The 26,703-nt window shown below is 37.4% G+C and overlaps 1 protein-coding gene across 9 annotated transcripts in view; it reads right to left on the bottom strand.

Moving 5' to 3' along the window:
• Positions 1–26,703, bottom strand: part of INPP4B (inositol polyphosphate-4-phosphatase type II B) — a 687,800-nt gene that overhangs the window by 343,387 nt on the left and 317,710 nt on the right. For 8 of the 9 annotated variants that reach the window (XM_074378084.1, XM_074378080.1, XM_074378065.1 and 5 more), the window contains 2 exons: positions 12,733–12,947; positions 10,299–10,343 (listed from right to left, as the gene is read on the bottom strand). In XM_074378084.1, the coding sequence (XP_074234185.1) occupies positions 10,299–10,343; positions 12,733–12,823 (136 nt within the window). In that variant the 5' untranslated portion in view covers positions 12,824–12,947. Of the gene's footprint in view, positions 1–10,298; positions 10,344–12,732; positions 12,953–26,703 lie in introns of all 9 variants that reach the window. The other variant, XM_074378058.1, reaches the window with a different exon arrangement.

Below are 26,703 nucleotides of genomic sequence, written 5' to 3'. Positions count from 1 at the left end.
TTCTGCCCTGTAAAATGGGGAGAGCACCACCACTGCGAACTGCAAAAGGTCAAAGCTCAAGTAAGAAGCATCTGGGAAAAGACTGTTCCATATAGTGGACATGTGACAGACTTTTCCTTAATCCTGCATTCCACTCTACGAGGCCCCTCCCCCGGCCTGGTTCCCAGGTGGCCTCGGATACATTTGGATGCCATCTGCTCGACAAGAAGCTAGAGTGACAAATTTCAGCCACACAGACAGAAGCATCAGGGAACCTCGCCCCCTCATAACCTCAGCGACTTCCTCATGAGCAAAGCCGCTAGGTAGTCCTGACTCCTCAATTACCCATAGTAGGAACAGGTGCGGCAGAGGTAGACTTGTTCCAGTGACCAGCGCGCTCAGTAAGGAGACAATGGAGGGAAGCTAGTAATTAGGTGGATACACACAAAGAGAAGAAAACTGGGTGGGGCATGTTGATCATGAATGAAAGACACAGATTAAAAAAAAAAAGGTAGAAAGTGAACATTAAAAAAAAAAGCAAACTTCTAATTTATTAATTTGCTAAACAAAAATTTTAATAACAAATAATTTGTAAATATGTGGAATAATCTGCTTAGGTCCATGAGGTTAAACCTGGTCAAAGACCTCCCTTAACTAAATGTCCTAAATGTGAACAGAAGGATAGATAGAATTTATTTCAACAAAATTCAGTTAGATGGTCCACTTGCGGCAAAAAGGAAGTGAGAAGAGATGTTCGTCTCTTATATACTATTCACGTATTAACCGATGTCACGTATCTCAACCTCCTGAAGAATGTCAAGCCAGAATTTAGACCAGCATCAGTGAGAACAGGCTACTTTCAGCTGCAGCACATGTTAAATCCCGAGTAGCCAGAAACCACTGCCCACCCGACAGACCTGCTAAGAAGCTCTAATTGGTTCATTTTCTTTTCCTTCAATTAATTCTCTAATTAGATCAGCAGTACAAAAACATGATATAGGTCTTAGATAACTGTTTTATGGTTTTTCCTTTCCTGATCTTGTCCTTTTATTAATCAGCCCCAAGGAACATGGTCTTTGGAGTTAAAAAATCTGTGTTCCTCCACTTCCTAGCCTTATACCCTTGGGCAAGTGGCTGAATTCATCTGTGAAACAGGAATAGAGAAGCACCTAGAAGATCTGTTGTAAGATCAGAGATAAAATGTGAAAAGACACAGTGGAAAGATCCTTGTGTATGCAAACTCTGCAAAGGTAGCCAATTGCTAGGGGCATAGCATGGCTACCGAGTCTGCTGTGTCCAGCTCAGCATGGCCCGAGCCTCCCCTGAGCTTCATCTAGCCCAGCCCCCAAACCAGTAAGACTCAATACTTGGCACTTAGGAGTCCAATAAATGATAGCAATTACTATGTACAAAAATGCAGTTCCAAGACCTCTTGTTCAAGAAAGTACAGTGATTTACCTATGGTTATATTCAAAATAACAAAGGTTAACCAATCCCTAATATATGTCAGATACCAGCTTAAGTGCTTTATGTATATTAATTAGTTTGATCCCAACAAGAACCATCTAAGGTAGACACGGATATCCTTCCTATTTTATAGAGAAGAAAACAGAGAAATCAGAGACATTATGTAATTTTTCCCAAGTCACATGGCTAGGTGGTAGCAAAGACAGCGAAAATGCGAGAGTGGTCTCTGTGCTCCCGTCTCTTAGCTGGCAGGCTATATTGTGTTCCCACTCAGATTGTAGACTAAAATCTGAGCCTGAAACGCAAAACCACTGTCAATTATTTTTGTTTTTGTGTTGATAAATTGTTGTTTTGAGAAATATGTCTTCCAAACTATTGCTAGTTACCCATGCTGTCAAAATTGAGATAGCTCAAAGAAAGACACATTGGGAAGATCCCTGTGTATGCAAACTGCACAGGTAGGCAGTTGTCAGGGCACAGCGTGGCTGCAGCCTGCTGTGTCCAGCTCTGCATGGTCCGAGCCTTCCCTGAGCTTCATCTAGCACAGCCCCAAAGCCAGGAAGACTCAGTTCTTCCTGATGCCTAAATACAAATCTCAAGTGACAAAACAATGTTTAAAGACTTGCATTCACCTAGAATTTTAGAACAGGTTTCTAATAAATGTGCAACAATTGTAAAATACTGCAAGAGGATTTCTAGAGCCTTAATTTATTTTTAGAGTGGGATTATAAGTAATAAAGAGGAAAACGTAAATGAGCAGTAAACTCATCACCTCGGGAAATGAGCTGTAGGATTTTGTTTCATATAGTTGGCTGCTCTCTTTGCCTAAATTGTCTCTTGTGTTCCTTCTAAACCAGCTGAAATCCTGCTCATCCTTCCAGGCTTGGTGCAAATGCTACCTCCTCTGAGATGTTGTTTCTGATCCCACGATTGTATTTAATCACTTTTTGCTCAGTACTGCCATAGTTCTTGGCTTATGCCTTTGTTTTGCCCTTATCACCATCTGCCTGGCCTTATAGTTGTTTGTCTCCACCACCTCCTGGAAATTCTTGAGAAGCAGGAATCTAGAAGGATGGGGTGTAGCCCGATGCTTAAAAGCAGGAGCTTCAGACTCAGACTTGGATCTGACTCAGCTTGGATCCTGACTCTGTCACTCAACTTCCATAAGATCTTTGGAAAAGTGGATCATTGGGAATCTTACATTTCTCATCTCTCTTTTGAAGATAATATGAGGGAACATGTTCTGGGCTCAGGCTCCTGGATTCAAATCTTGGGCTCATTATTTGACCTGTTTATGTCTAAGTTTCCTTTCCTATAAAACAAGGAAGGGCATAGAGCAATTATTCCATAATGAAATTGTGCAAATTAATTAATTTATGTAAATTATCTAGAACAAGGTATGTGGAACAAATAAGCCCTCCATAAACGTTAGTTATTTTTAATGTTATTATCCTGTCGAACTGTGGTGAGGAAAACATAGCATCCTGTTTGTAAAGAGGTAAGCACATGGTAGATGTTCAAAAAATGTGAGCGATGACCGTGATCTCCTGGTGCTTTGCACAATGCCTCGTCTTTAGAAGGTGCCCCCCCCCAATTATTGTTCAGTGGAATGCAATGTTTTGTAAGGGAAGTATTACACTGTAAAAGCAAGGGAAATGGTAACCAACTTATAATCAGGCAACACAGGAGAGCAAGCACAGGCCTTGTCTAATTCTGAGCAGTTGCTTCTCTTGTTGCTTGAAAATCATCTTGCTGCTTATGTGAAGAAGTCATATCTTCATCAGTAGGTTAAAAACAAAAATATACCTCTGTGCTTAGCACTCCCTTCAGCTTGCCTAGCATGCCACATAGAGGGTAAAAATATCAAAGAAGATATACTAAAATCTTCCATTCCCCCACTGGAGCCTTCAAAACAGTCAGGGCTTTATGATCATCCATAGAACACAGATCAGAAGGAGAGTAGAAGTGTGAGCACAGGAGAACACTGGCACGTTTGGCCTCCTGAGATTGGTTTTTTTTCTTTTAGAGAAACATATAAAACAATGCTTGATTTATAGCAATTCACAAAGTGTGAATGGATCTGACGAGCAGGTTAATGAAGGCCTCTGCGAGCTACAGAAGCAGTGTCCTTACAGAAATGAGACTGTTTTTGTCAATTGGGGCATTTATATACAATTTCAATTCTGAACACAGAAAACTGATCACACAATTTACATGACTGTTTTTTTTTTTTTCTAACTGGGCTATTAGAAATATAGTGGCTGTATTTATAAAATCCAAAATCAGTACAGATGATCAAATCCATGATCCAATAGAACAACCAAGCATTTAGAGTCAGCACTCTCCTGGAACAAACCCTAACAACCAGAGAAGATAAAGATTCTCTCCTTATTGAAAGCCACTTTAATACTTGAAGCAACCCACTTAAGGGCATCTTGTCATTGATCCATGACATAATGTTGTGCTAAAACTGAATTGTAATCACTAAATTCTAGGCTGGTGCACATCATTTACCTGGTACAGGTAAAGTGGGTTCATAAACTTTTTTTTTTTTTAATTCTCCATCTCTGTAGAGAAAACAGAGTTTCTACAAGGGTGTAATTTGATTTATTTAGTCACAGTATGCATGGCAGAACTGACATGGCTTGCAGAGTGGAATGTGAAGTAATTTGCCAGAAAGCACTTAGAATCCCTGATTTTTCAGCACATACCACAATTCCAAAAAACCCGGAAGTAGATGAATCAAGAATTCTGTTTAATGGCTGGCTTTGTATACATAACTTGGTGGAGTAATAAATAAGTACTTATTGAATGCCTTTATGTGTGTGTTTTCTGCATTTGGAGTCTCTATTTTCCAAGCACCCAGCATCTGCTGATGTTCCTCTCCTGGTCTAGAAGGTGATTCCTCCTCCCCACACCTGTTCTAATGCTGCTTTTTTTCTTCAAAATCTGACTTTATTTAGTCTTCCCTGGACAGCCTTTCTTGACTACTCATTCTCACGCTAATTTGATCCTTTACACCATCTTGTATATTCTTAGAGACCCTGAAAAATAGCTTAGCTTTTAAGGATCTTTTGAGTGACTTCAGGAGTCTCTTAGTTTGATCTCTCTAATTATACTTTAAGCTAATTGAAGGCAAAGAGCAGAAGTTTACTCCTGTAAATATGCCTCCTTTCTTATTCAGTTTATTTAGGTATTTATTTAAACAAACACTTGATTGTGATACTGACATGGGCACACTGCAGAGATTTTAGAAGATATAGGAAAGTGTAACAAAACAAATACAAATCGTACCAAGTAGTGAGAATCACAATAAAAGATACAGATACCTATGCTTCCAATCTTGTTATTTCGCACACACAGACAGTTAAATAAGGGGTATGTTATACATAAAGTTTGTTATGCTGCTTTGACAACTCTCATAGTCCCTTGTTTGATGAAATATACTTTTGACATGATTTTTAACACCTGTATAGTTTTCCATCTTAAGAATATATGTTTCACTATAAAAATTAAACAGTATATGCCAATTGACTCTGAGTTGGAGATGAAATACAGTGGCTTGAACTTCTCTTTATCCACCCTGAGTTTGAGGAATTAGAAGAAAAGTCAAGAAATGAGATGGGGAAACAGAAATCAAGAGGGTTAACTATCTGAAAACATACAGTGGCCACAATGCAGAAGTAACTATGATGTATTTCTGCATTGTCTTTTATTGATTTTTATATGATAAAGCTTTCACTATATGACTAAGGAAATTATAGCAGTTAATATAGATTTATTGACTTCAGATAAACCTGAAAAATAAAGCAAGGGTCTGGTAAACAATTTGAACCTCAGATTAATTAGTCTTATTTTATGTACTAATAACATCTGCAGAGGAGGAATTGCTGCATTTCTCAATTCAAGAGGAAAAGGTCTCCGGAAAAAAAATCATTCCATAAGTTTATATACTGATGCTTAGAAGATAAAACAGCTTCACGAAAGGCAAAGGATCTAACAAGAAGTTGGCTTTGAATCCCATCTCTCTCTGTCCTTTACTCACTAGAGTCTCAGCAACACGCAAGCAGCAGGGCTGACGCTACTGTGCGAGGTCAGGTATGGGTGACGGGGAGGGAGACCAGTGGGGCCCTGGGGCTGCGATCTCACTGACTGAGCCCCTCTTCTACCCTACTATTGTACTCCTTTGACCTTGGCATTCTGGTAGTCCAGCAGAAGGCCCTTCACTATTCGCCATTTCCCTTTTTACTATGAGACCAGATCAACTCATAACTTAGTCTCATGTCTGATCAAACCAGCAACCTGACTGACAACCCCTGAATCCCAGTATTTCCATTCTTACGACCCTAATGCCGGCTGTGTAAGTATCTACTCCAGCCCCCTGCATAAGTCCCTCTGGACACAAAGAGGCCTTCCTTGACCTTCTATATCCATAACAGTCCCTCCGTTCCCCAAGTCAACTACCTCTCCCTCAGGCACGTTCTATATAGTTGCCCTGTTTCTGTCTACATAGAACTTAACACTATCTAAAGTTATTTTATTTATAAGTTTTCTATGCTCCCAACACAACTGAGATGAATGAATGACTTGTACTTGTTAGACTTCACTCCAGCCTCTATGTCCCCACATTCCTATCATAACTGACATGAGGCTGTTGACACATAAGAAATGTGCTTCGATGTACCCTGTATCTGGTCTCTTGGCTTCCACTAGGTATCAGTCATCAAAGTGTAAGTTATTTCAAGAATATGACATCACAGTGTCAAATAAAAACCACGAGGACCACATGTACATACACATGCCATTCTCTCCTATGTACTTAACATGCACTGGTGACTATTGCTTTGGATGCATATGTGGTGTCCATTATAAACATATGTAAACACATTCTTCTAAATGTTATATTGACTCCAGAGATAGAAAGTGGAGGCACACGACAGTAAACATTATAAAAATAATTGGGGGGGGATAAACTTAAGAAATGGTTCATAGGAATTTCTTTCCTGTCATATCTTTGCCCAATTATTCATCTCTATAAATTTTCCACAATGCTTTCAAGAAAGAGCTGTAACCAGATTGTAAAAAGTGCTCTCTCTTCTTAAAGGCCAGCTTTGTTGAAATGAAAACAATTTCATTAAACTGTAAGCAAAAATCTGTGTTCTCTTGGGTTTTTAATTATTTTTCTCTTTGTGAAAGTAAAAAGGGTATCAGTACACTCAAGTGAAACAATGAAAGACGTGGAATCACAGTTGCAGGTGTAAAGGTGAATGACATAATTTAAATGCGGTCAGCCGCTGGAAAGACAGTCGACAATGGGCAAGCAATACTCATTTTTTTCAGTACATGCTTATCTTGTGCTATCAAGAAATTTTTAGCCAATTAGCTTGCTCAATTGACTAAGCGCTCCTACCTCATTTACTTGAATAAAGATGTAGCAGAGGAACTTCAACAAGATAGAATGATTTTACAGCAGCATACAAAGCAGAAACAAATCCCTGATAGAAAAAAAAACTTGTACAAAGCAATAGGACACCTACAAAATGAGTGACTGTCTTCCCAATTTAAAAAGCAGGGCCACTGAAACTCTCAATATACTTGAATACTTTGGTTAAAAAAATCAAGAATCAAATATAAAAAAAAAAATTTAGTTGGAAAATTAGGTAGGAAAAAAGCCTGTTACCTTATTCTATTTTCTTTCCTAGATTTTTTAAAGATGCTTTGCTTTCTTTCTGAGTAAATAAATATGCACATTCTTAAACAATGATAAAAATATTTAAGAAACTATTATTCTCCCTTTATTAATTATGAAATGAAGCCAACTATATAACAGTTGAAGTCTTGAATAATTTGTGAGATTAAAAAAATTCAAAGAAAAAAAGTGACTAAAATATACCGTGAAATCTACAGGGGTTTAGCTGTAATCTCCTTGAAAGAGTAGTTTAAAAAAAAAAAATCTTCCAGAAATGGTACAGTTGAGGATCTTAAAGTGCTACAAGCATAACAAACAGTTTGCGAAACAGTACTTTCCTGGATGAACAACACAATTCCCTGAAGATGCTAAATAACTTTCTCTGGTTTATTCATCAGGCTTTTCTTGCCATATGACAAAATAAAATTACCTGTTGTTAGGAATTCTAGTGTATTTTTTGAATACATGTGAAAAAAAGAATATCAAAGTTTTTTTTTTTTAACGGGAGGAATATTCTTAATGAATAAATTCTCACAGCTGCTCATCTCTTAGATCTATTCAAAGCCAGAAATGTAAGCGACAATAGCATTACTCCTGAACTTGACTGTGATTTCAAAATAACTAGTATAGTTAGGTTTTTAGACAAGATAGATTAACTTTAATTGAAATAGAAGAGAGGTATTTGGCCCAGACATGCTGTCTCTTGAGAGCTGGCCCCTACGTTTGACCAACAGCCTCCACTCCAATTGCTTTTGCTCCCTTCAGATTTCTCTGTTCTCCAAGATACAAATAAGAAGGTGTGATTTGTGTTTTGAAATATACTGGATTAGTCTAACAAATCTTCATTTTTCAGAAGTCCTGCTAAAAAGGTAAAAAATGAATTTCTTCTCTTAAAGAAAGAAAGATGGGTAGATAGAGGCTCAAGTAGCAAGAGTTACAGTCAGTGAGTCAACACGTGCCCCAGGCCTTCTTTGCTACTCAGCTCCCTTTCTGAAAACGAATTTTTTCTATATGTGACAACATCTGACAATGCTCTAGAAAAATAAATAAAGAAAAAAAGTATAGTTTTATTGGTGTTACCACAGAAGTTTCCTGAGTTTTCACATTTCTGTCTGTTTCTCAATACCTGGGAAAATTAAAAAAATCTAGAATTCTTAACTTACAGCACCATTTAGCTACATTTATTACAAAAAAAAAAAAAAGTTTCAAAAAATGAGTTATACAGAAAACCAGAATGCTGACAATGCTAAATGTTGGTGAAGACGTGGAGTAACTTATATACTGCTGGTGGGAAAGCACGGTGGTACAGCCGCTTTGCAAAAGAGTTTGACAGTTTCTCTCAAAACTAAACATACTCTCACCATATGATCCAGCAGTTGTGCTCCTTGGTATTTACCCCGCAAATGGTGAAAACCAATGTCTACACAAAAGCTTGTACACAGGTGTTTCTAGCAGCTTCACTCATAATTACTAAAACTTGGAAGTTACCAAGATGTCCTTCAGCAGGTGACTAGATAAATAAACTGTGGTACATCCATACATTGGAATATTATTCAACCTATGCTAAAAAGAAGTGAGCTATCAAGCCATGAAAAGATATGGAGAAAAATTAAATAAAAAGAAAGAAGCCAATCTGAAAGGGCTACATTCTGTATGATTCTGCCTGACACTCTGGAAAAGGCAAAACTATGGAGACAGTAAAAAGATCAGTGGTTGCCAGGGGTTAGGGGAGAGGGTGGGATGCCTTGGCAAAGCACAGACAACTCTCACAGCATGGATACGTGTCATTATACATTGTCCAAACCCAAAAGAAAGGGTTGAACCCTAATATAAACAATGGGTGACAATAATCTCTCACTGTAAGTTCATCAACTGGAACAAATGTACCAGTTTGGCAGGGGATGTTGAAAATGGGGAAAGATATGCATTTGTGGGGATGCAGTTATATGGAAAATTTCTGTAACCTTCTGCTCAATTTTGATGTGAACCTGAAATTGCTTTAAAAATAAAGTCTATAAAAAAGAGAAAACAAACAAAACAGAAAATTATGGTCATTATCTCAATACGTTCAAAACATGCTTCAAAATGTAGTATTTTGAGTAAAGGATATAAATTTGAGACTTATTTCATTATATAATGCAAATGTATATTGTTTTTAAGTTGGGACTTCAAACCACTAAAAACTACTAGACAATGAATGCATATATTTCAATTTGCTCATAACCTTGTAAAAATATATACTAATATTTAAAGATTTGGATACCAAAATGTATCTGGTGTCTGCACATGAAATTGAATACATGCATGTACAATTCCATTCAGAACAAAAAAAAAAAAAACTTCATTACAGATACAATGTAAAGACACTGGTGAACCTTCAAAATATTTCAGAACCATGAGAGAAAAAAAATACTCTCTCTAAATAGTTCATGTGAACCATATTTCTACCCTCTTTAAATACTATTTTGCAGCTAATTCCTTAATGGCGTTTTGCAGTCATGCCCAATTTAAACAAAAAGCAGCTCCTCCTCATTAACTAAGAAGTGGACTAGCCTCAAGGTGCACATTTTCACTTGATCCTTTGATAAAGCTACACATTTCTACGTGTGACAGATCTTTAGAGTTGCTTAAGCAAGTCAAAGCTTTGAATTAAATTCTCAAAATGTCAAGGATCTTCCCACAATATCAAGATGGAAGAGTTAGGGGACAATTTTGAGTGAATGAGACTGAAAGGCACAAACTTTGAAAGTGGCAGCAAGGAGGATAAAGGAAAACTTACATGAGCCCAGTCTCCAGCCCAAGGAGCAGATAATTAGACACATGGATTTTGAGAAATGTTGATTAGCAATAAATCCAGTCACTTTATTAGAATGAGTGCTGGGCACCGGATTTGTGGTAAGCAGACCTGGTTGAGTGGCACAACTCCATCACCACTGAGCCCTCAGTGCTTGGTCATGAACTGACCTGCCCCACAGCTCAGATTCTTTATTTACAAATTGGGGGAAATAATACTCACCTTATAGAATGAAATTTCTTATAGAACAGTATTCATGAAAGCTTACAAAATATATAATGATATAACTAACGAACCTAAAGTTGTAAACTATATGTACAAATGACTCTAATATTTATAGCTATAAATAAATATGATGGAATTCCTTACCAAGGATGAATTCCAACTGTGGTTCATTTGGAGACTTCTGAATACCTATGAATAGTAGGAACACATTTAGAATAAAGACATCGGACTTGTTATCAAAAATATGTCAATATATATTACTTTCACCCTGCCCAGACTGTATAAACGCAGTATTTAGCAGGACAAATAAACTCAGTTATAACTTTCCAGACTTATACATAAGGAGTTAGTTCTCAGGGCAGGGCATTATAGCAAAACTACATATGACTAAAAATCTGACTGATCTATTTATCTCCATAGCCATTAAAAAACTCAGAAATATTGGTTTTGTAAGCCATGACAAATATAAAACATGTTTTTCAACTGTTCCTCTTTCTTTTGGATACATGTAGACAGAGATGGAACCCTCACAAAGGAGGACCTCACCGAAGTCCTCTCTTACACTGATTCCTCTTTCACGCCCCTTCAGCCTGGTGTTAATAGTAAATTATTAATTAAAGGGCTATCTTTGCTTAGGTTATACAGAACATGATGGTGATTACTCTGTCAACTTATTGATAGCTCAAATCAGCATTCGGTTAGATGTGTCTATTCCTTTCTTTGGCAATTAAAAACATGGCTAAATAATTTAAGATGAAGTGGGGGGGGGAAGTGAGTCAGAACAAAGGTAAGGAGATGGGAACATCTAAAGGTTAGTAGTTAGAAAGATAAGGCTGTGGCAAGTGATAATGTGGTAGGTGGATTCTCAAAGACCACACACACAGCGCAGGGGCTTCCTAAACAAGAGTGGATGAGGACTGGGATGACATTTGTTCCAACTCCTGGCTGCCCAAAGAAGCAGAACTAAAATTTATGGAAAAGTAAACCAGTGTGCAGTAAATGTAAGAATATTTTAAAAATTATTTTCTTGTTTATTTGCACGGGTGCATTCAGATACAATTTTAGTTTATTAGCATTTGGTCATGAATACACTGTTAGAAACACCTCTTTGTATAAAAATCATGTTTTTTTATTTACAGAGTTCACATTTTTTTTTGTACAGTAACCATTTATTTTTTTTTCCTGCTGACATTTAACAATGCTATGGTTAACAATTTTAGGCTTTCTGAGAGAGGTTGAAGTGACAGTCATTAGGAGGGTCTTTGTTAATCTCAAAGAGTGTGGATTTTTGAAAAAGTTATTAACAATTCTGCTGGAAGCTCTGACAATCAAATTTCTCAAAAAAATGCATCCAACCAATACCATTCCCTAAAGATTATTTTTATAATGTAAATTAGATGAGAGGTTAGGCATATGTTTGCCTGTGTTAAATAAGTGGGCAACAGGAATCTTCTGAAAAGAAAAGAAAAAGAAGATGAAGGAGAATTAATAAAACAGCCACATTTAGGCTAACAAATCGCTTATTCTTATGCTTGCCCTTAAAATGGTCAACTGACCTGACTGACCACTTGCTACTTACAGCTCCAGACCCGTTGTTAAAATAAAGCTATTAATTCACTCTTTCCACTTTATTCCAGTAATCAAAAGTAATAATTATACTTGGCTTCTGAGTTGTTCAACAGGGAGAAGGTCACAGAACTGTAACCTTACAAAATACCAAGAAGACCATGCCTTGGGCGCTTGGAGATAAAGAGATCGAAAAAGTGACAACCGCTATCCTCTACAGAGTTGGCTGCCTGGAGACATTATGACAGCACTGTAAGTCTTCTGATGAGAAAATGATTCTGTTGATTGTTATCTATGCTTTATTGTTTAAGCCATGGCTATATAACCCCACCCTACCCCCAAGGTGGGCTCAAAGTTGTGAAGGCACCAGCCTGCTGTGAGTCCCCTTCACCTGGCAAAGTAATAAAGCTGCCTTTTTTCTTCTAAGCTCCAAGACCCCGTCTCTGAGTTTCAATTTGGCTCGTCAGGGACAGGGCCGATCTTTCAGCAACAAAGACACAACTTATGTTTAACAATAAAACCCAAGCTCTAGAATTTTAAGCATGAGAGAAAACATAGAATTCTTCTGATGATTTTAATTAGTGGAGTAGCACAAAAACCGAAGTTAATGTTCAAATGCAAATCTTGGCCAAATCTCCAAGCTTGCTCTATTTACGTGACTAAGCGCTCTCAGGTGTGGCAGTGACAGTCTGGGCATCTAGTGAAACCACGGTGCCCTAATGCTTTCAACTCAACTGTCTTCGGTTTTAAAGAGAAAATTTCTAGGTTCTAAAAAAAAATAATTCCACATGAGATTATAAAAACATTAAAAAGAAAATGTACTTAAAAAGTACTTAGTGTCTTAACACATGTTCAAGAACTACGATTCTACTATTTGATATTTAACCATTTCATAGACTATCATCTACCCCATCTAAGTAAAGGATAGGAGGCATATCGTAGACTCACAACACTGAAATAAATGGTGTAAAGGAAAAAAAGTTGGTTAATATGGGGGTGCACACACACTCACTTGTGAACTGAAAGTCCCCAGGATCATTTGCCTGGGGTGCGGGAAGAAAGTGCTGGCCTTCTTCTGATGCTTCTTCCTCTTTGATTTCCATGATCTCAGTTCTTCTCAGTTCTTTAAATCTTCCAAATGTTCACGCCCAAATGTCTCTGCCAATGATTCCTCGTTTAATACAGACGTATCTTCACACGAAAGTCTGGATATCCCACTCTGAAATTCTGCACTTAGGAAACAGCAACAGCAAACATCTCAGTCACTCCAGAATTCAGGATGAAGCTAAGAATTAAAGTCAGGTAGAGCCCACAGCTACCTTCATGTGAATTTCCTTCCTGCCTATCCCACTTTTATTATTACAACCAGTCCACCCAATTGATGTACCATAAAGTCTGGGTTAAATGGGTATTCTCTGTGCAGTCATTTTATGGTCATATGAGGGACTTCTAAATCCTGAAAGGTTTATTCTTTCTCTTCTAATTCATTTTGTAAAATAGCAGACAGCTATAGGGGCTGCTAACTTAATATGCACCTAAATTAGCAACAAGAGCAGGTACCATCTTGTCAAGGCACCAGCATGCTTTGCCAAGGTGAATATCACTACCACTCCTCCCATTAGAATTGCCCTTTACACTCATCTCTTCATCCACCCTTGTTAAAGCATTATTCGTGGGCACACGGAGATAATTTGGCATGAAACTCTTCTTCCAAGATGAGCCAATAGGTCGTTCAAGGGAGTTTCCAACCTCATCATTATCCAAAGAGTTTCTTGCTGCTCTGCTTAATAAAGTTTTAATCGTTTAATGATTGGGGTATATGGTGAAAAGAGTGAATAATAATTCTAAAAAGATAAAGCTCCAAGGAAAATAAAAGTAATGACAAAATGATGCAAATTAGCATGGGGAAAGAAAGCCTCCAAGAATTTAACACTCTGTTACACAGACAGCCGCAAATAGCTTCAAATTCATTTTGATATTTAGCATGATATACATGACCAAGAACGAATTAGGAAAAAACAATCAATGTTGTTTTAAATCAAGTTGCCAGCTGAATTAAAATGCATAAAAATCTTTAAATGTCTACCCAATGCTATTTAATGAGATAGCAGCAATCGAGTTTGGTTTGGAATACTGATTTAGTCTCCAACTTCACAAATCCACAGACTCACTTGTTGTTCTTAACAAAGCAGTCTCATTTATAATTCGGCTCTAGTTTTTAAATATCATCTGGCAAAAATTAAATCCAGAAAGCATCTTGAATCTTTAGAAAATATTACAATAAAGTTGCAGATAAACACACATTGGCTTCCAAATATACAACTAGGAATACTTTCTGGGGTAAAGGACCATTGCACTATCAATAAGACCAAATCCATCAATTTGAAAATTATATCTGATTTATTTTTATTGAGTTATAGCTGATGTACAATACTATATGTTACAGGTAAACACTATAGTGATTCACAATTTTTAAAGGTTATACTCCATTTATAGTTATAAAATATTGGCCATATTCCCTGTTTTGTACAATGTATCTTTGTAGCTTATTTTATACATAATAGTCTGTACCTCTTGATCTCCTACAACTATATTAGAAATAAAAGCAAAAATAAACAATGGGACCTAATTAAACTTAAAAGCTTTTGCACAGGAAAATAAACCACTGACAAAACAGAAAGACAACCTATTGAATGTTAAAAATATTTGCAAATGATCTGCCCAAAAAGGGGTTAATATTCAAAATATACACACAGCTCATACAACTCAGTATCAAAAAACCAAACGACCCAATTAAAACCTGGGCAGAAGATCTGAATAGATATTTTTTCCAAAAAGGAAATACAGATCACAAACAGGAACATGAAAAGATGCTCAGCATCACGAATCATCAGGGAAATGCAAATCAAAACCACAATGAGATATCACCTCATCTGAATGGCTATCATCAAAAATTACACAAATAACAAATATCATTGAGGATGTGGAGAAAAGGAAGCCCTCCTACGCTATTAATGGGAAGGTAAATTAGTGTAGCCACTATGGAAAACAGTATGGAGATTCCTCAAAAAAAACTAAAAATAGAAGTATCATATGACTCAGCAATTCCACTTCTGGGTATATATCCAAGAAAAACAAAAACACTAACTAGAAAATATACATGCACCTCAATGTTCATAGCAGCACTACTTACAATAGCCAAGATATGAAAGCAACCTGAGTGTCCATCAAAAGACGAATGGATAAAAATGATGTGATACATACACATACATACACACACAACGAAATACTACTCAGCCATTAAAAAGAATAAAATTTTGCCATTTGCAACAACAAATGAACTTGGAGGGTATTACGTTAAGTGAAATAAGTCAGGTGGAGAAAGACAAATACCATATGATATCACTTACATGTACAATCTAAACAATACAGCAAACTAGTGAATATAACAAAGAAGAAACAGACTCACAGATACAGAGAACAAATTAGTGGTTACGAGTTGAGAGAAGGAAGGGGGGCAGGGCATATAGGGGTAGAAAATTATATTTTGAATTAAGATAATGCTTTCTACTTTCCTTTTTGGGCTATTTACATTTGGAAGTTTTTTTTTTCTAATAAGAACAGACGTATACTTATTACACCACATTCTCTTAAGAAACTATGACAAATGCCTTAGCATTAGTGGAGTAATACGTGTGGAAGACTGCAATGTATATGGGACTGGGATACAAGAAGCTTGTTAACTTCACTATACTTCTTGACCAAAGATCCAACCCCTAATCCTGATTAGTCGTCTCAGAAATTGAAAAGGGGCCCTAAATAAGGCAATATTGATGAATCCTAGCAAACTAATAACCCAGCACACTAATGGTGAATAATTAATAAATGTCAACTCTGTGTGTGGGTTGTGTGACTTGTGTAATCTGGGGGTGAGTAGAGAGGGCTGAAGTAAGATGCCACAAAGGCTCATTACCATGGTTCCATTTTAAGCGAACTACGCATTCATAACTGAAAAATGAATTCAATTTCAGAGAGAAAGTAGACACGTAAACAAAATAAGGATTACATGACAACTTCTTATAACTCTATTCATTTTCATTCTATCTTTGTTGCATTTGAGGAAGAATTTCAGATTTGATACTATACCAAGGCACAGATCTCAAAAGGAATCAGTTGCATCACTAGCAAAATTCTAGAAAACCAAGCATTTCTAGCAGGGAAATACAGCATTTACCCATGGTTATGGTTAGGTGCAGTAGTTCCTTCTCTAGGTCTGTCTGGAAATTTTTTGGTTTAAAGAACCTGCATAAGAAGAGATTGAGGTTTTTTACATACTACACAAAAATTTAAAATAGACAGCCAGAAAGACCAAACTTAATTCTTAACGCAGAAATAAGTCACGTTAAACATATCTTAAACAGAAGAGCAACATGATCATGTTTGACTTTTAGAACGTTTACTGGGTGTCAAAGTAGATAATATACTAGAAGGTGGCAACTTGATAAGGAAATCAATCTGTTTGGAGGTAATTTTATTACTCTAGAAAAATTAAATAACAAAAAGTGTCTATTTCAAAATGCAAGCAGATAACTAGAGAAGAGAATCTGGATTCAAAAAATTATTAAATAGAATTACCTAACCTTGGTGATGGAATTAGATGTGATATTAGAGTTGAGATAATGAAAGACAGAAATTTCAAGTGAAACTCAGTAAATTATGGACCATTAAACTATCTGGAGAATAAAGGAGGAATTGTAGTTAAGAATGGTAAGTTTAGTTTTAACCATGTTGCTTCCGAGATGCCTTAAGATATTCAGAAAACAGTTGTACACATGGGTCTAGGTCTCAGGAGAGATATTAAGGTTTGAAAATATATTTTTGGAAATCTTTGGCTAATAGTTGAAGTTAAAAGGATGCATGAAGTCACTGAAAGCCAGTGCATGTCATGAGAAGAAGGACTGAGGATTCAACCTCAAGGCACCAAATTATCTGAGGAAGCAGGAAGAGAAGTTAGCAGGGAAAGGCACTGGCAGTGATGGGAAGAGTAGCAGAGGAAGTGGTGAGGGAACAATGTCCTCACTCCTTTTAGCTGCTGTTCCTCAAGTAAACAATATCAATGGGTTAAGAGACTGCTTTATTTTTTTAAAGAATGGGGATACTTGAGCATATTTAAGTGCTGAAAGGGCATAGCCAAGAGAAAAAAAGAGGAATCAAATATTAAGGAGAAAGGGGGATGATTGCTGGGGCAAGGAAAAATCTAGATGCTAATCTTTGCTGTAATGAGAGGAAGGGGATAAATAGAAAAAGAGATATGATCTGCAAAGTAAGGGACAGAAACTTGAGGATATCCTACCCAATAGCTTCAGTTTTGTGTTTTGGTTCTTTTCAGGAAAAAGGCATATTTGTGAACTATGGATAAGGAGAGACTTCTCAGCTTGACTTCAAAAGCATAGTTCATAAAGGAAAGTATTAATACATTTGACTATATTAAAATTAAAATATTCTGTAAGCAAAAGATACCAGAAAGCGTGAGATAACAAAGTACATACCGGAAAAATATATTTATAACACAGGAGTTTTCAGTTTCTGTTTAGACAAAAATGTAAAGAATATTACTCCTACCATAAACTCAAGAAAAGCTGAATAATACATAGTATCATAACTTTTCCTTAACTAATCAGAGACCTGAGGTCTCAGAGCAAACTCACCAGGCTGAAATCTAGGGAAGGATAAATGCCTCTAAGGAGGAGAACTCTCTTGCACAGAAGGAAGAGATGTCAGGCCCCAAACAAGCTGGTAATAAGAATGCAACCAAAATATAATGATTTACTAAGGGTCAGGGTAGGCTAGCATGAGTGTATAGAGCTACTGGGGGCCAGAAACTCAAGGGTAGTTTGTACCCACTAACAGACTTTTCATGGACTTCATCAGATGCTCATAAGAAAGACTGAGAGCAGAGTAGGAACTGAAGAAAGCATCCCTTGGTGATGCAGGCCTGTGGGAGGAGAGCAGCAGTAATTGCAGAAAAACATAGCACAGACTAGGATCCTCCTCTTCAGAACAAGAATGGCAGACCCTGTTACCATCAGGGCACAGGTGAAAACTCACTGCAGTTAGGGGATGGAAACAAGAGAGGAGAAGGCAAGTTTCCAGGGATCAGATCATTAGAGATCCTGTAATCCTGTACATATAAGAGAGGAAAAGGACCACTGAGAAAGCTCCATCCCTAAGACCCAAGAATATAGACCTCGCCAAAGATCACAGCTGAAATAGGACAACAGAGAATGTCTCTGCTCCTGACTACCAGGGCAGCAGACACTAAGAAATAAGTAACAGTGCAGTACCACCAGGGGAGACACAAAAGCATGAAGAGTGGATCTCTCTGATGCAGAAGCTCCCAGGAAAAGCCTAACGTGGAAGGTGGAGAACAAATTCTCCAGCCACACAAACCCTACCCTAAACACAAGTGAATGCTAGAGGGATTTGGAGCTAGTGGTGCACTAAGAGTGGTCATAGAAACAACAAAACCCAAACCCAGCTCAGTTTCTGACTAGATTGATTCAACTCCCCCAACACATGAATTAAAAGCTTAGCAGAAGAAGAGGAATGCCCATTTCCAGGCCTAAGTACCAGACTCTTCTATCCTACATACTACACAAAGAAGATGAAGATAAAGAAGAATAACAAAACAACAATAACAACATAATCAAGGGAAAAAGCAAATAAGCAATCAGAGAACCAGACTCAGATATGGCAAAAAAAAATTGAAAGACAGAAAGAGAATATACAAAAGACTATAGTGGAAAAGGTAGATGATGTGCATGACCAGATGGAAATTTTTAGCAGAGACAGAAAATATTGAAAAGAATCAAATGGAAATGTTAGGAATGAGAATGCCTTTGACAGGCTCATCAGTAGATATGAACACGATCAAAGAAATTATCAATGAACTTGGAGATAGGCCAATAGAAATGATCCAAACTGAAACAAAAAGAAAAAAGTGAAAATGTATGAGAGCATTCAAAAACTGTGAGATATCAACCAAAATGCATTATTTGAACCTCAGAAGACAGAAAAAGACAAAAAAATTTTTGAAAAGATAATGGCCTAGTATTTTCCAAAAATATTTAAAGACACCAAAACACCGATCAAAGAAACTCAGAAAACATCAAGCCAAGTAGTGATACACACACACATGCACCAATAAATAACCAAGCAAATTAAAGAAACAAATTTTTTTTAAAACTCTACATATACTACTGAAAACCAAAGATAAGGAAAAATTTTTGAGGGAACCAGAGCAAAAAAGGCAAATTACATATAGAGTAACAAAAATAAAATATTTTGGACTTGTTAGATACTATGTAAGTGACAGCTTTAAAGTTCTGAAAGAAGAAAAACTGTCAACACCAAATTCTACACAAAATAAAAAGAACTTGTAAAAATTAAGGGAGAGAAAGATGTTCACCCAGACAAATAAAAACTGGCAAATTCATTATAAGCACACCTTCATGGCAAGGAAAATTAAAGGAAGTTATTCTAGCATGACATAACAGAAAGATACTTGGATCCACAAAATAAATGAAGAGCACTATAAATGCTATAAAAGAAAATAAGTGTTAATTTTCATCATTTCTAACTTTGACTATAAAAGATAATTTCTCAAGGCAAGGGTTGGCATAGTTTTTCTGTTAAGGACAGACAGTAAATATTTTAGTCTTTTGGGTCCATACGTGCTTTGTCACAATCACTTAGCTCTATAGCTATAGTGTGAAAGCAACCATTGATGATACATAAACATGGCCATGTTACAGTAATATTTTATTTGCAAAACTAATTAGTATTCAAGACTGGACCTGCAGGCTAACATTTGCCAACCACTGATCTAGAGCAGAAATAGTAGCAATGTATTGTATGCTTACAGTATTTGTAAAAAAATAATATATAACTTCAATAGCAAGAATGATAGGAGGAGGGAATAGGGAGTTATTATTGTTCTTACACTAAAAGTACAGTATATAATTATATCACTAAAATATACGAAAGTAGACTGTGATTAACTAAAATGTGTATGGTAGTTCCTATGGTAACCACTAACATTTTTTAAAGAATAAGCTAATAGTGGAGGAAAAATGGAATAAAAAATACACAGTAATACAAAGGCAGGGAAAAAAGAACAAAAAAGTTGGAATAAACAGAAGACAACTAGCAAAATGTTTTTAATCCAACTGTGTCAATAATTACATTAAATATAAACTATCTACACACACACACACCCCTCAATTAAAAAAGAGACTCTCAACTTGGATAAAAAAGCAAGGCTATATGACTATATGCTTCATAGTTATATTAAAATATAATGACATAGATAGGTTAAAACAAAAGGATAAAAAATTTATACCACACAAACATTTATTAAAAAAAAAACTAGAGTTGCTATAGTAATATCAGATAGAATAGATTTCACATCAAGGAATATCAACAGGGACATTATATAATGATGAATGGTTAATTCACCAAGAAGACATAACAAATCCTAAAGGTAAATGCACCTAACAGCAGAGCTTCATAATACATGAAGCAAAACTTGAAAGAACTGGAAGAAGAAATAGACAAATCCACAGTGATATGCTTGGAGACATCAACATCCCTCTCTCAGTAATGGATAGAACAACTGAACAAAAAATCAGTGAGGATATAGAAGACTTAGATATCACTACCAACAAATTGACCTAATTGACATTTATAACAGAATGAACCCAACAACAGAAATATACAGGTTTTTTTCAAAGTATGCACAAAACATTCATTAAGATTATATCCTAGGTCATAAAACAAACTAACAAATTTAAGAGAATTGCAATAAAAACAAAGGTGTCCATATACACACGCACTCATACTCATTTGAATCAGAATGCAATCAGGACACTTCATATCAAAATACAAATGGAGGGAAATTCATAGTATTAAATGCTTACAATAGAAAAGAGGTCTCAAATCAATGATCTAAGCTGTCATCTTATAACTAGACAAGGAGCCAATTAAACCTAAAACAAGCAGAAAAAGGAAATAATGTATGTAATAAACATGACTGATGAAGATTTAGTTTCCAGAATATCTTAGGAATGTTAGCAAAACAACCCAGTAGAAAAAAGTACCAAAACACGTAAACAGGTAATTCAAAAACATTTAACACAAATTGCCAAGAAACAGATTCTGAACTTTACTAATTATCATGGAAATGCAAATTAAAACCACATGAGACATAATTATATAACCATCAATAAGTATACATTTTAAAGTCGCAAAACCTTAAATATTGATAAGGATTTAGAGCAACATAAACTTCTAAGCGCTGATGTTCTAATCACAATGGAAAATCATTTGGTAATATCTACTAACATTGAAAGCAATTCTACTTCCAAAGAGATTCTGGAAAAATTCTTGTAAGTGCATATCACAAGACAGTTAAAAGAATGTTCATAACAAATCAACTTCGAATGATAAAATCTTGAAGCAGGCTAAATGTCCATCCATAAGAAAACAGATGAATATAATATGGTCTATTCATTCCATATAGAATGGATTTTCATTTCACGTATCAACATTGATTAACTTCACAAACACAGTATAGAGGAAAGAGGAGAAAGAGTGAGAAGAGGTGTATGACAGGGAGAGAAGGGGAGAGGGAGAGAGAGATTGAGAGGGATGATGACACTTAGAAAAAATTTTAAAATATGTGAACTAATACTCTAGCTCTGTACTGTGTAAGGTTACGCACACATGAGGTACAATCACAGAGAAATGTATGATAAATACTAAAACAAGAATAGTTATGATGTTTGGGAGGAAGGGTGTGGGGATCTGATCAGGAAGGGGAACAGAGGGGTCTTCAACTGTATTGGAAAAGTTTGATTCATTAAATTGGGTAACAGGTACAAAACATCTACTATATTTTTCCTTTTTTAAAATTATTTGAACTGTCTTATTGATTTTGCACATTTAAAAAAATTTGGGGGGGGCGTTAGGCAGGAGGTAATTAGGTTTTTATTTATTTATTTATTTTTTAATGGAGATGCTAGGGATTGAACTGAGGACCTTGAGCACTCTACCACTGAGCTACCATACCCTCCCCCTCCTATATTATTCTTTATAACGTTAGTATGTTCTAAATACTCATCATGAGTTTAACTAAGCAAATTATGTAAATGTGTTGAGAGCAAATGGAGAGGAAGCAAGAGCTTTGAGAAGAAAGATGGAGTTTTCTGCGGACCTCTGAGGACTGGATGAGGGAACAAGGAACAAGTGGGGCGGCTGTATGGGTCCATCTGGGCCTGCAGACACAGGCTGGTGGAGGCCTCAGTCTGCCCAGCTGCTGTGCGGCTCGCTCCCTCAGGGCTCAGCAGCCTGGCGGGGAGGGACAGCTGAGTTGACATAGTGGTGGGGTTTTGTCTGCGGATGCAGTGACAGAAAGGTGAGGCCAAGGATATACTACTACTAAGGCAACTGAAAGGTTTCTAGGCAGGATTGAGAAGTCATTAAAGGAGAAGGATGTGACATCCTGGGGGCTGAGAGAAGAATTCAGTCCTATTGCCATGGGATAAATGGGTGGCTGAAATGGAGAGATGTTACTGGTCACTAGAGCAGGTGAGACAAAGAAACTGTGCCAACAAGGACGCTAGAGAGGTTTTTCCCATGGGAAAGACAATCGCCCAAGGGGAGAGCAGGCAGACCCTGGGGACCAAAGGAAGACTATGTGTCTGGTGGAAAAGTATGAAGAGAACAAAAGTTTGGCCGATGAGTGTGATAAATCAGGGTAGAGGTGTGGCACAGTCAGACATAACAGCTTAGGGAGTCTCTTGTGGCACCAGGAAAAGAGTGACCCTGCCTCTGGCTCTGTGTGTGTGGCCAGTCTACATTACAGTAGGAGGCAGGGAAGCAGAAAACTCCAGAAAAGCAGGTTTCTATTAAGACAAAGAAACCAAGAAAACATTTTCTGGAGAGGTAGAAAGTGCATGAAACTATTTTTTCATAGAAACAGAAGACCCCAAGGACCTTACATAGTATTTCAAGTGAGAGGAGCAGGGGGAGACAGAGTCATAGCCAACCATGCCCATGGCAAGATGGGGACGAAACAATGTGCAAAGATATATGACAGAACGCACTTGTGGCTTAGGGAGAATCCCAGATGACATGGATGAGAGGCATTGCACAAGGGGATGTTCTTGGGGTCTAAGTGGACCTCTGGTTAAAGATGCTTCCTGACCCATTCAGGCTGAGGTCCAAGCATGGAGTGTTGGAAGCCTGATGACACTATAGACCTACGACTTTCCTTTAGGTTTCCAAACAGTGCTTTGATATGAAGTGTTAAATGAATTATTATTTCTAACCTATCTCAAAAAGAAACAGAAGGGCAAGTCTCCATTATGTTGATAGTACAGCTTTTCAGTAGCTAAGCTACTAAACTGCTCACTTCATGTCAGTGTCACAAAACGTCTGCGGCCAAGAGTTTATTCTGATAAATCAGATATGATTCATGATGCCAAGTCAATTTAAAACCTTCTGAACACCTGGAGTTTGCAACAGGGAATGTGGATGGGCAGGACTTCTAAGGATCAGCCGAATGCAATACAATGCCAAGAAGAGGTAAAACCAGGAATATGATCCAGAAGGAGATTCACCTCTGCCTTCTCTGCCCCGTTCCCTTCAGGGGAAATGCCAGAGTACTTTGAAGGCCACCATCATTGCAGAAAAATTATATTCTCACTTTTGCAACCAGGCCCCTATTCTCAGCAAAAGGAATTTATTCTTACTGTATATCGTTCAAAAGTAATAGAAGAATTAAAAAAAAAAAAGATTTCAGGAAAAAATTCCCTTTGGAAAAAAATGGCATAAATTGGCAAATATTATACCTAAAAAAAAATTAGGCATATATTTAAGGTCAAAGTTCCCCCTGTCTTCTCAGAAGGCCCTTGACCAGACAGAGGACAACCTCCATCAGAGCAACAGATGAACATTCAAGGGCAATGATTCTGTCCAGGAAAACCAATTGTGTCAGGAGACAGTTGAATTCTCCAGGTCATATGTATGGTTTTGCTACCAGTATTAAATTCAGTGAGAACCTGCTTTTTAATGAGAAGAATAAACTGGAAAGTTGTCAGAATTCTGGTTTGATCAGAAGTCCAGCTTTGAGGGGCTCAGGATTGAGCCAGCCAGCAATGCTCGCTTCACCTTTACCATGAAGACGCAGCACAGACATGAAAGAGAACAGAAGACCAAACAGCAACGTTCTCTTAAGGCTCTGCCACTCAAAACATGGCCCCTGGACCAGCAGTATCCACATCACCTGGAAGCTTGTTAGAAATGCAGAACTTTGAGCCAGACTCCAGATCTACTAAATTAGAATCCACTTTGTAGTACTTGGTGAATCCACAGTCAGGCTTAGGGAGCACCGCTATAAGGCACAGAAAACAATCCAGATTCCAGGCTCATCAATTAGGAGAGGTAAATAGGAAGTTCCACGAAGAAAAAGCCAATACGAGCTAAAGGCTCATGTCATTTAGCCACACTTGAGACCTTTGCCAGGAGCTGTCGTGGATCCTGGCCTGGGCTTGTCTCTCCAGCGATTGGCTCATGTCCTACCTCCAGGGCTGCCTCCTGTTCTCTCCAGTGTTTTACAATCTGGGTTATTTGTCTGGGGCTCTTGACATCCACCTACCCTCCCACCCACAAATATTAGTTGGACTCTTTTCATGGACCCTGGCCAATGACAGCACTAACCCTAAATTCTGTCCCCAGCTCTTACTCCCTTTTCCCTCTGCTCTCTCTAGCCCCCACTCTGCCGCCTGACTCTTGACAGTCCACTCAGTTCTTGGCAAGGTCAGACCACGTTATCTTTGGGGCTAAACAGAGCCAGGTCACTGCATGCCACAATCAGGAAAGCATTAGAAGTTGGCACCGACAATTAGATGGCAGCTCTCACTAAGAACTCGTGTCAGCGTCAGCAAAGCAGGATCATCTAGAGTCTAGCGGTTCACTGGAAATGTCGGGAGACTGGGGGTTTTAGGGCTCAGGGTGGTTGCTTGTAACACATAGAAACAGGAAAGAGGAGAGAGGGTAGAGACAAGAGAACCATTTTAACAAAATGCAACTGACCAGCATGTTACACTTGCCTTCTCTCCTTGTAAATACCAAATCAATGGAGACTCTGTTAATATCCATCCACAGTCTTCACAGACTTCTGTCTTCACCACTGCTTTTTTGAAATTCACTTTAGCCAATAGCAGCTATAATTTTCTGAGTTTTTATGTGCCCTTTCTGAGTATGCATAATGTGCCATGCTTTGTGCATCACTTTATATGCAATACATTAACCTCTGTAACAAATTTAAGATGTAACCCCAGCTTTACTGGTGAAGAACTGAAGGTTAAAAAGTGATTTATTCCAGGACCCCATTAGTAATTGGAGAAACAAGGATGTGAACTTGAGTTTCTGATTCCAGAGCCCTATTCTACCTGCTACTACTTTTCCATTTTACCACACAAAAAATTTCACACTTTTATTACTCCTTAAGAAAAAAAAATAGGGCAGAGGAATAGAGAGGAAGGAGGAAATCTAGGAGACTTTAATTTTACTTATGCTGTCTTTTATTTAAATTATACTCTTTCTTAAAAATAAAAAACCTTTGGAAAACTTATAGCCTATCAATATAGCATTTAATGCCTAAGTACCAGAACACCCAGGAATGAGAAAACCAGGTCAGGATGATGTTTTCATAATCCAATTTATAACATTCTATCTGATTGAGACATACATATCTCTGGTTCTTTCACTTGGTCCTGATGTGAATATACTTTTAGTGGACAGGACAGCATGAAAAAAATCAAGAATAAAAATATGAAATAATTGAAGTTTAAAAATAGAATTTAGTGATTGAACACATCCAGTTCTCCAGATCCGCCATTCTGATTATTTAACCAAGGGGTCAGATTTTCTTGCTCTGCTTCTTTGAGTCACGTGGCTCCCTTTTAGAGATCACAATCCCAGTCAAGAAAAATCCCAAATCACAATGAGTATTGAATGATCACTGATACTAGCAAAATCTTGCTGTTCAGAAGGACAGAACAGAAAGCAGCCCTACAGAGAACTCAGCTCAGCAAGGACAGTCAAAGGGACCAAGCCTTTGGCTCATTGTAAATCAGAGGTCAGTCTGTTGCTTTTTTTTCAAATGAAGATAAAAACACTGTGAGTCTCCACTATACATAAAGTAAAAGAGGGTGGCTCTGCCAATCGCTGTGACAAGGCACTCTTAATCCTGGGAACTCAGAACGTCTCAGCACTGCATCAGATCTGTCCAGAATTTAAAGTTTCCAACAGTGATCAGATGTCCTAAGGGGGAGTGCTTGGACCAAATTTGGGAATGTAGCTAGTCGGTCATCTGACTTGTTAGACTGTGTTCTGTGTCAGTCATAAAAATGAAAGTGTCCTGAAGAATTACAAAGTAAACATGTGAAATTATGCTTGATTTAATCTCAATCATCTCTTTGCAAGAGGCTGGTTACCTATACCTACCTATCATCACTCTTTAACACACGGAGACAAAATGTTCTAACAGAAAGTAGAATGGAACAGACTTAAGGAAACTAGGTGTCATTCCACTCAAGAGAAATGAACATTGAGCCCCAGAGGTGGGACAGAGAGCTCCACGGGACAGTGGCCACTCTGGAATTAGCGAGAAGGTCTTTTGTTCTAAGGTGCCCTTTTACCCTTTTCTTCACAGTGTGACACTTTTGGTTGCTTCTCACATGTCATCCAAAGGGTAGGAACTTTCACTGAATGTTCCAGAAAAGACTGAACTTTCATGGAAACTTTTTTTTCTATAAATACTTCATGTGACACATTGAATTTTACTTACTTAACAAAAACTTGTAAATATGGTCTCAAGCCCCAAATCCACTGTTTTTGTTTTTTTTTAAACTGCTCC

The sequence above is a fragment of the Camelus bactrianus genome, chromosome 2, assembly GCF_048773025.1.
Source record: "Camelus bactrianus isolate YW-2024 breed Bactrian camel chromosome 2, ASM4877302v1, whole genome shotgun sequence".
In the NCBI taxonomy this organism is placed as follows: Eukaryota; Metazoa; Chordata; class Mammalia; order Artiodactyla; family Camelidae; genus Camelus; species Camelus bactrianus.
Note: the sequence above shows the minus strand (reverse complement) of the source record. Positions and strands in the feature narration are given on the sequence as shown.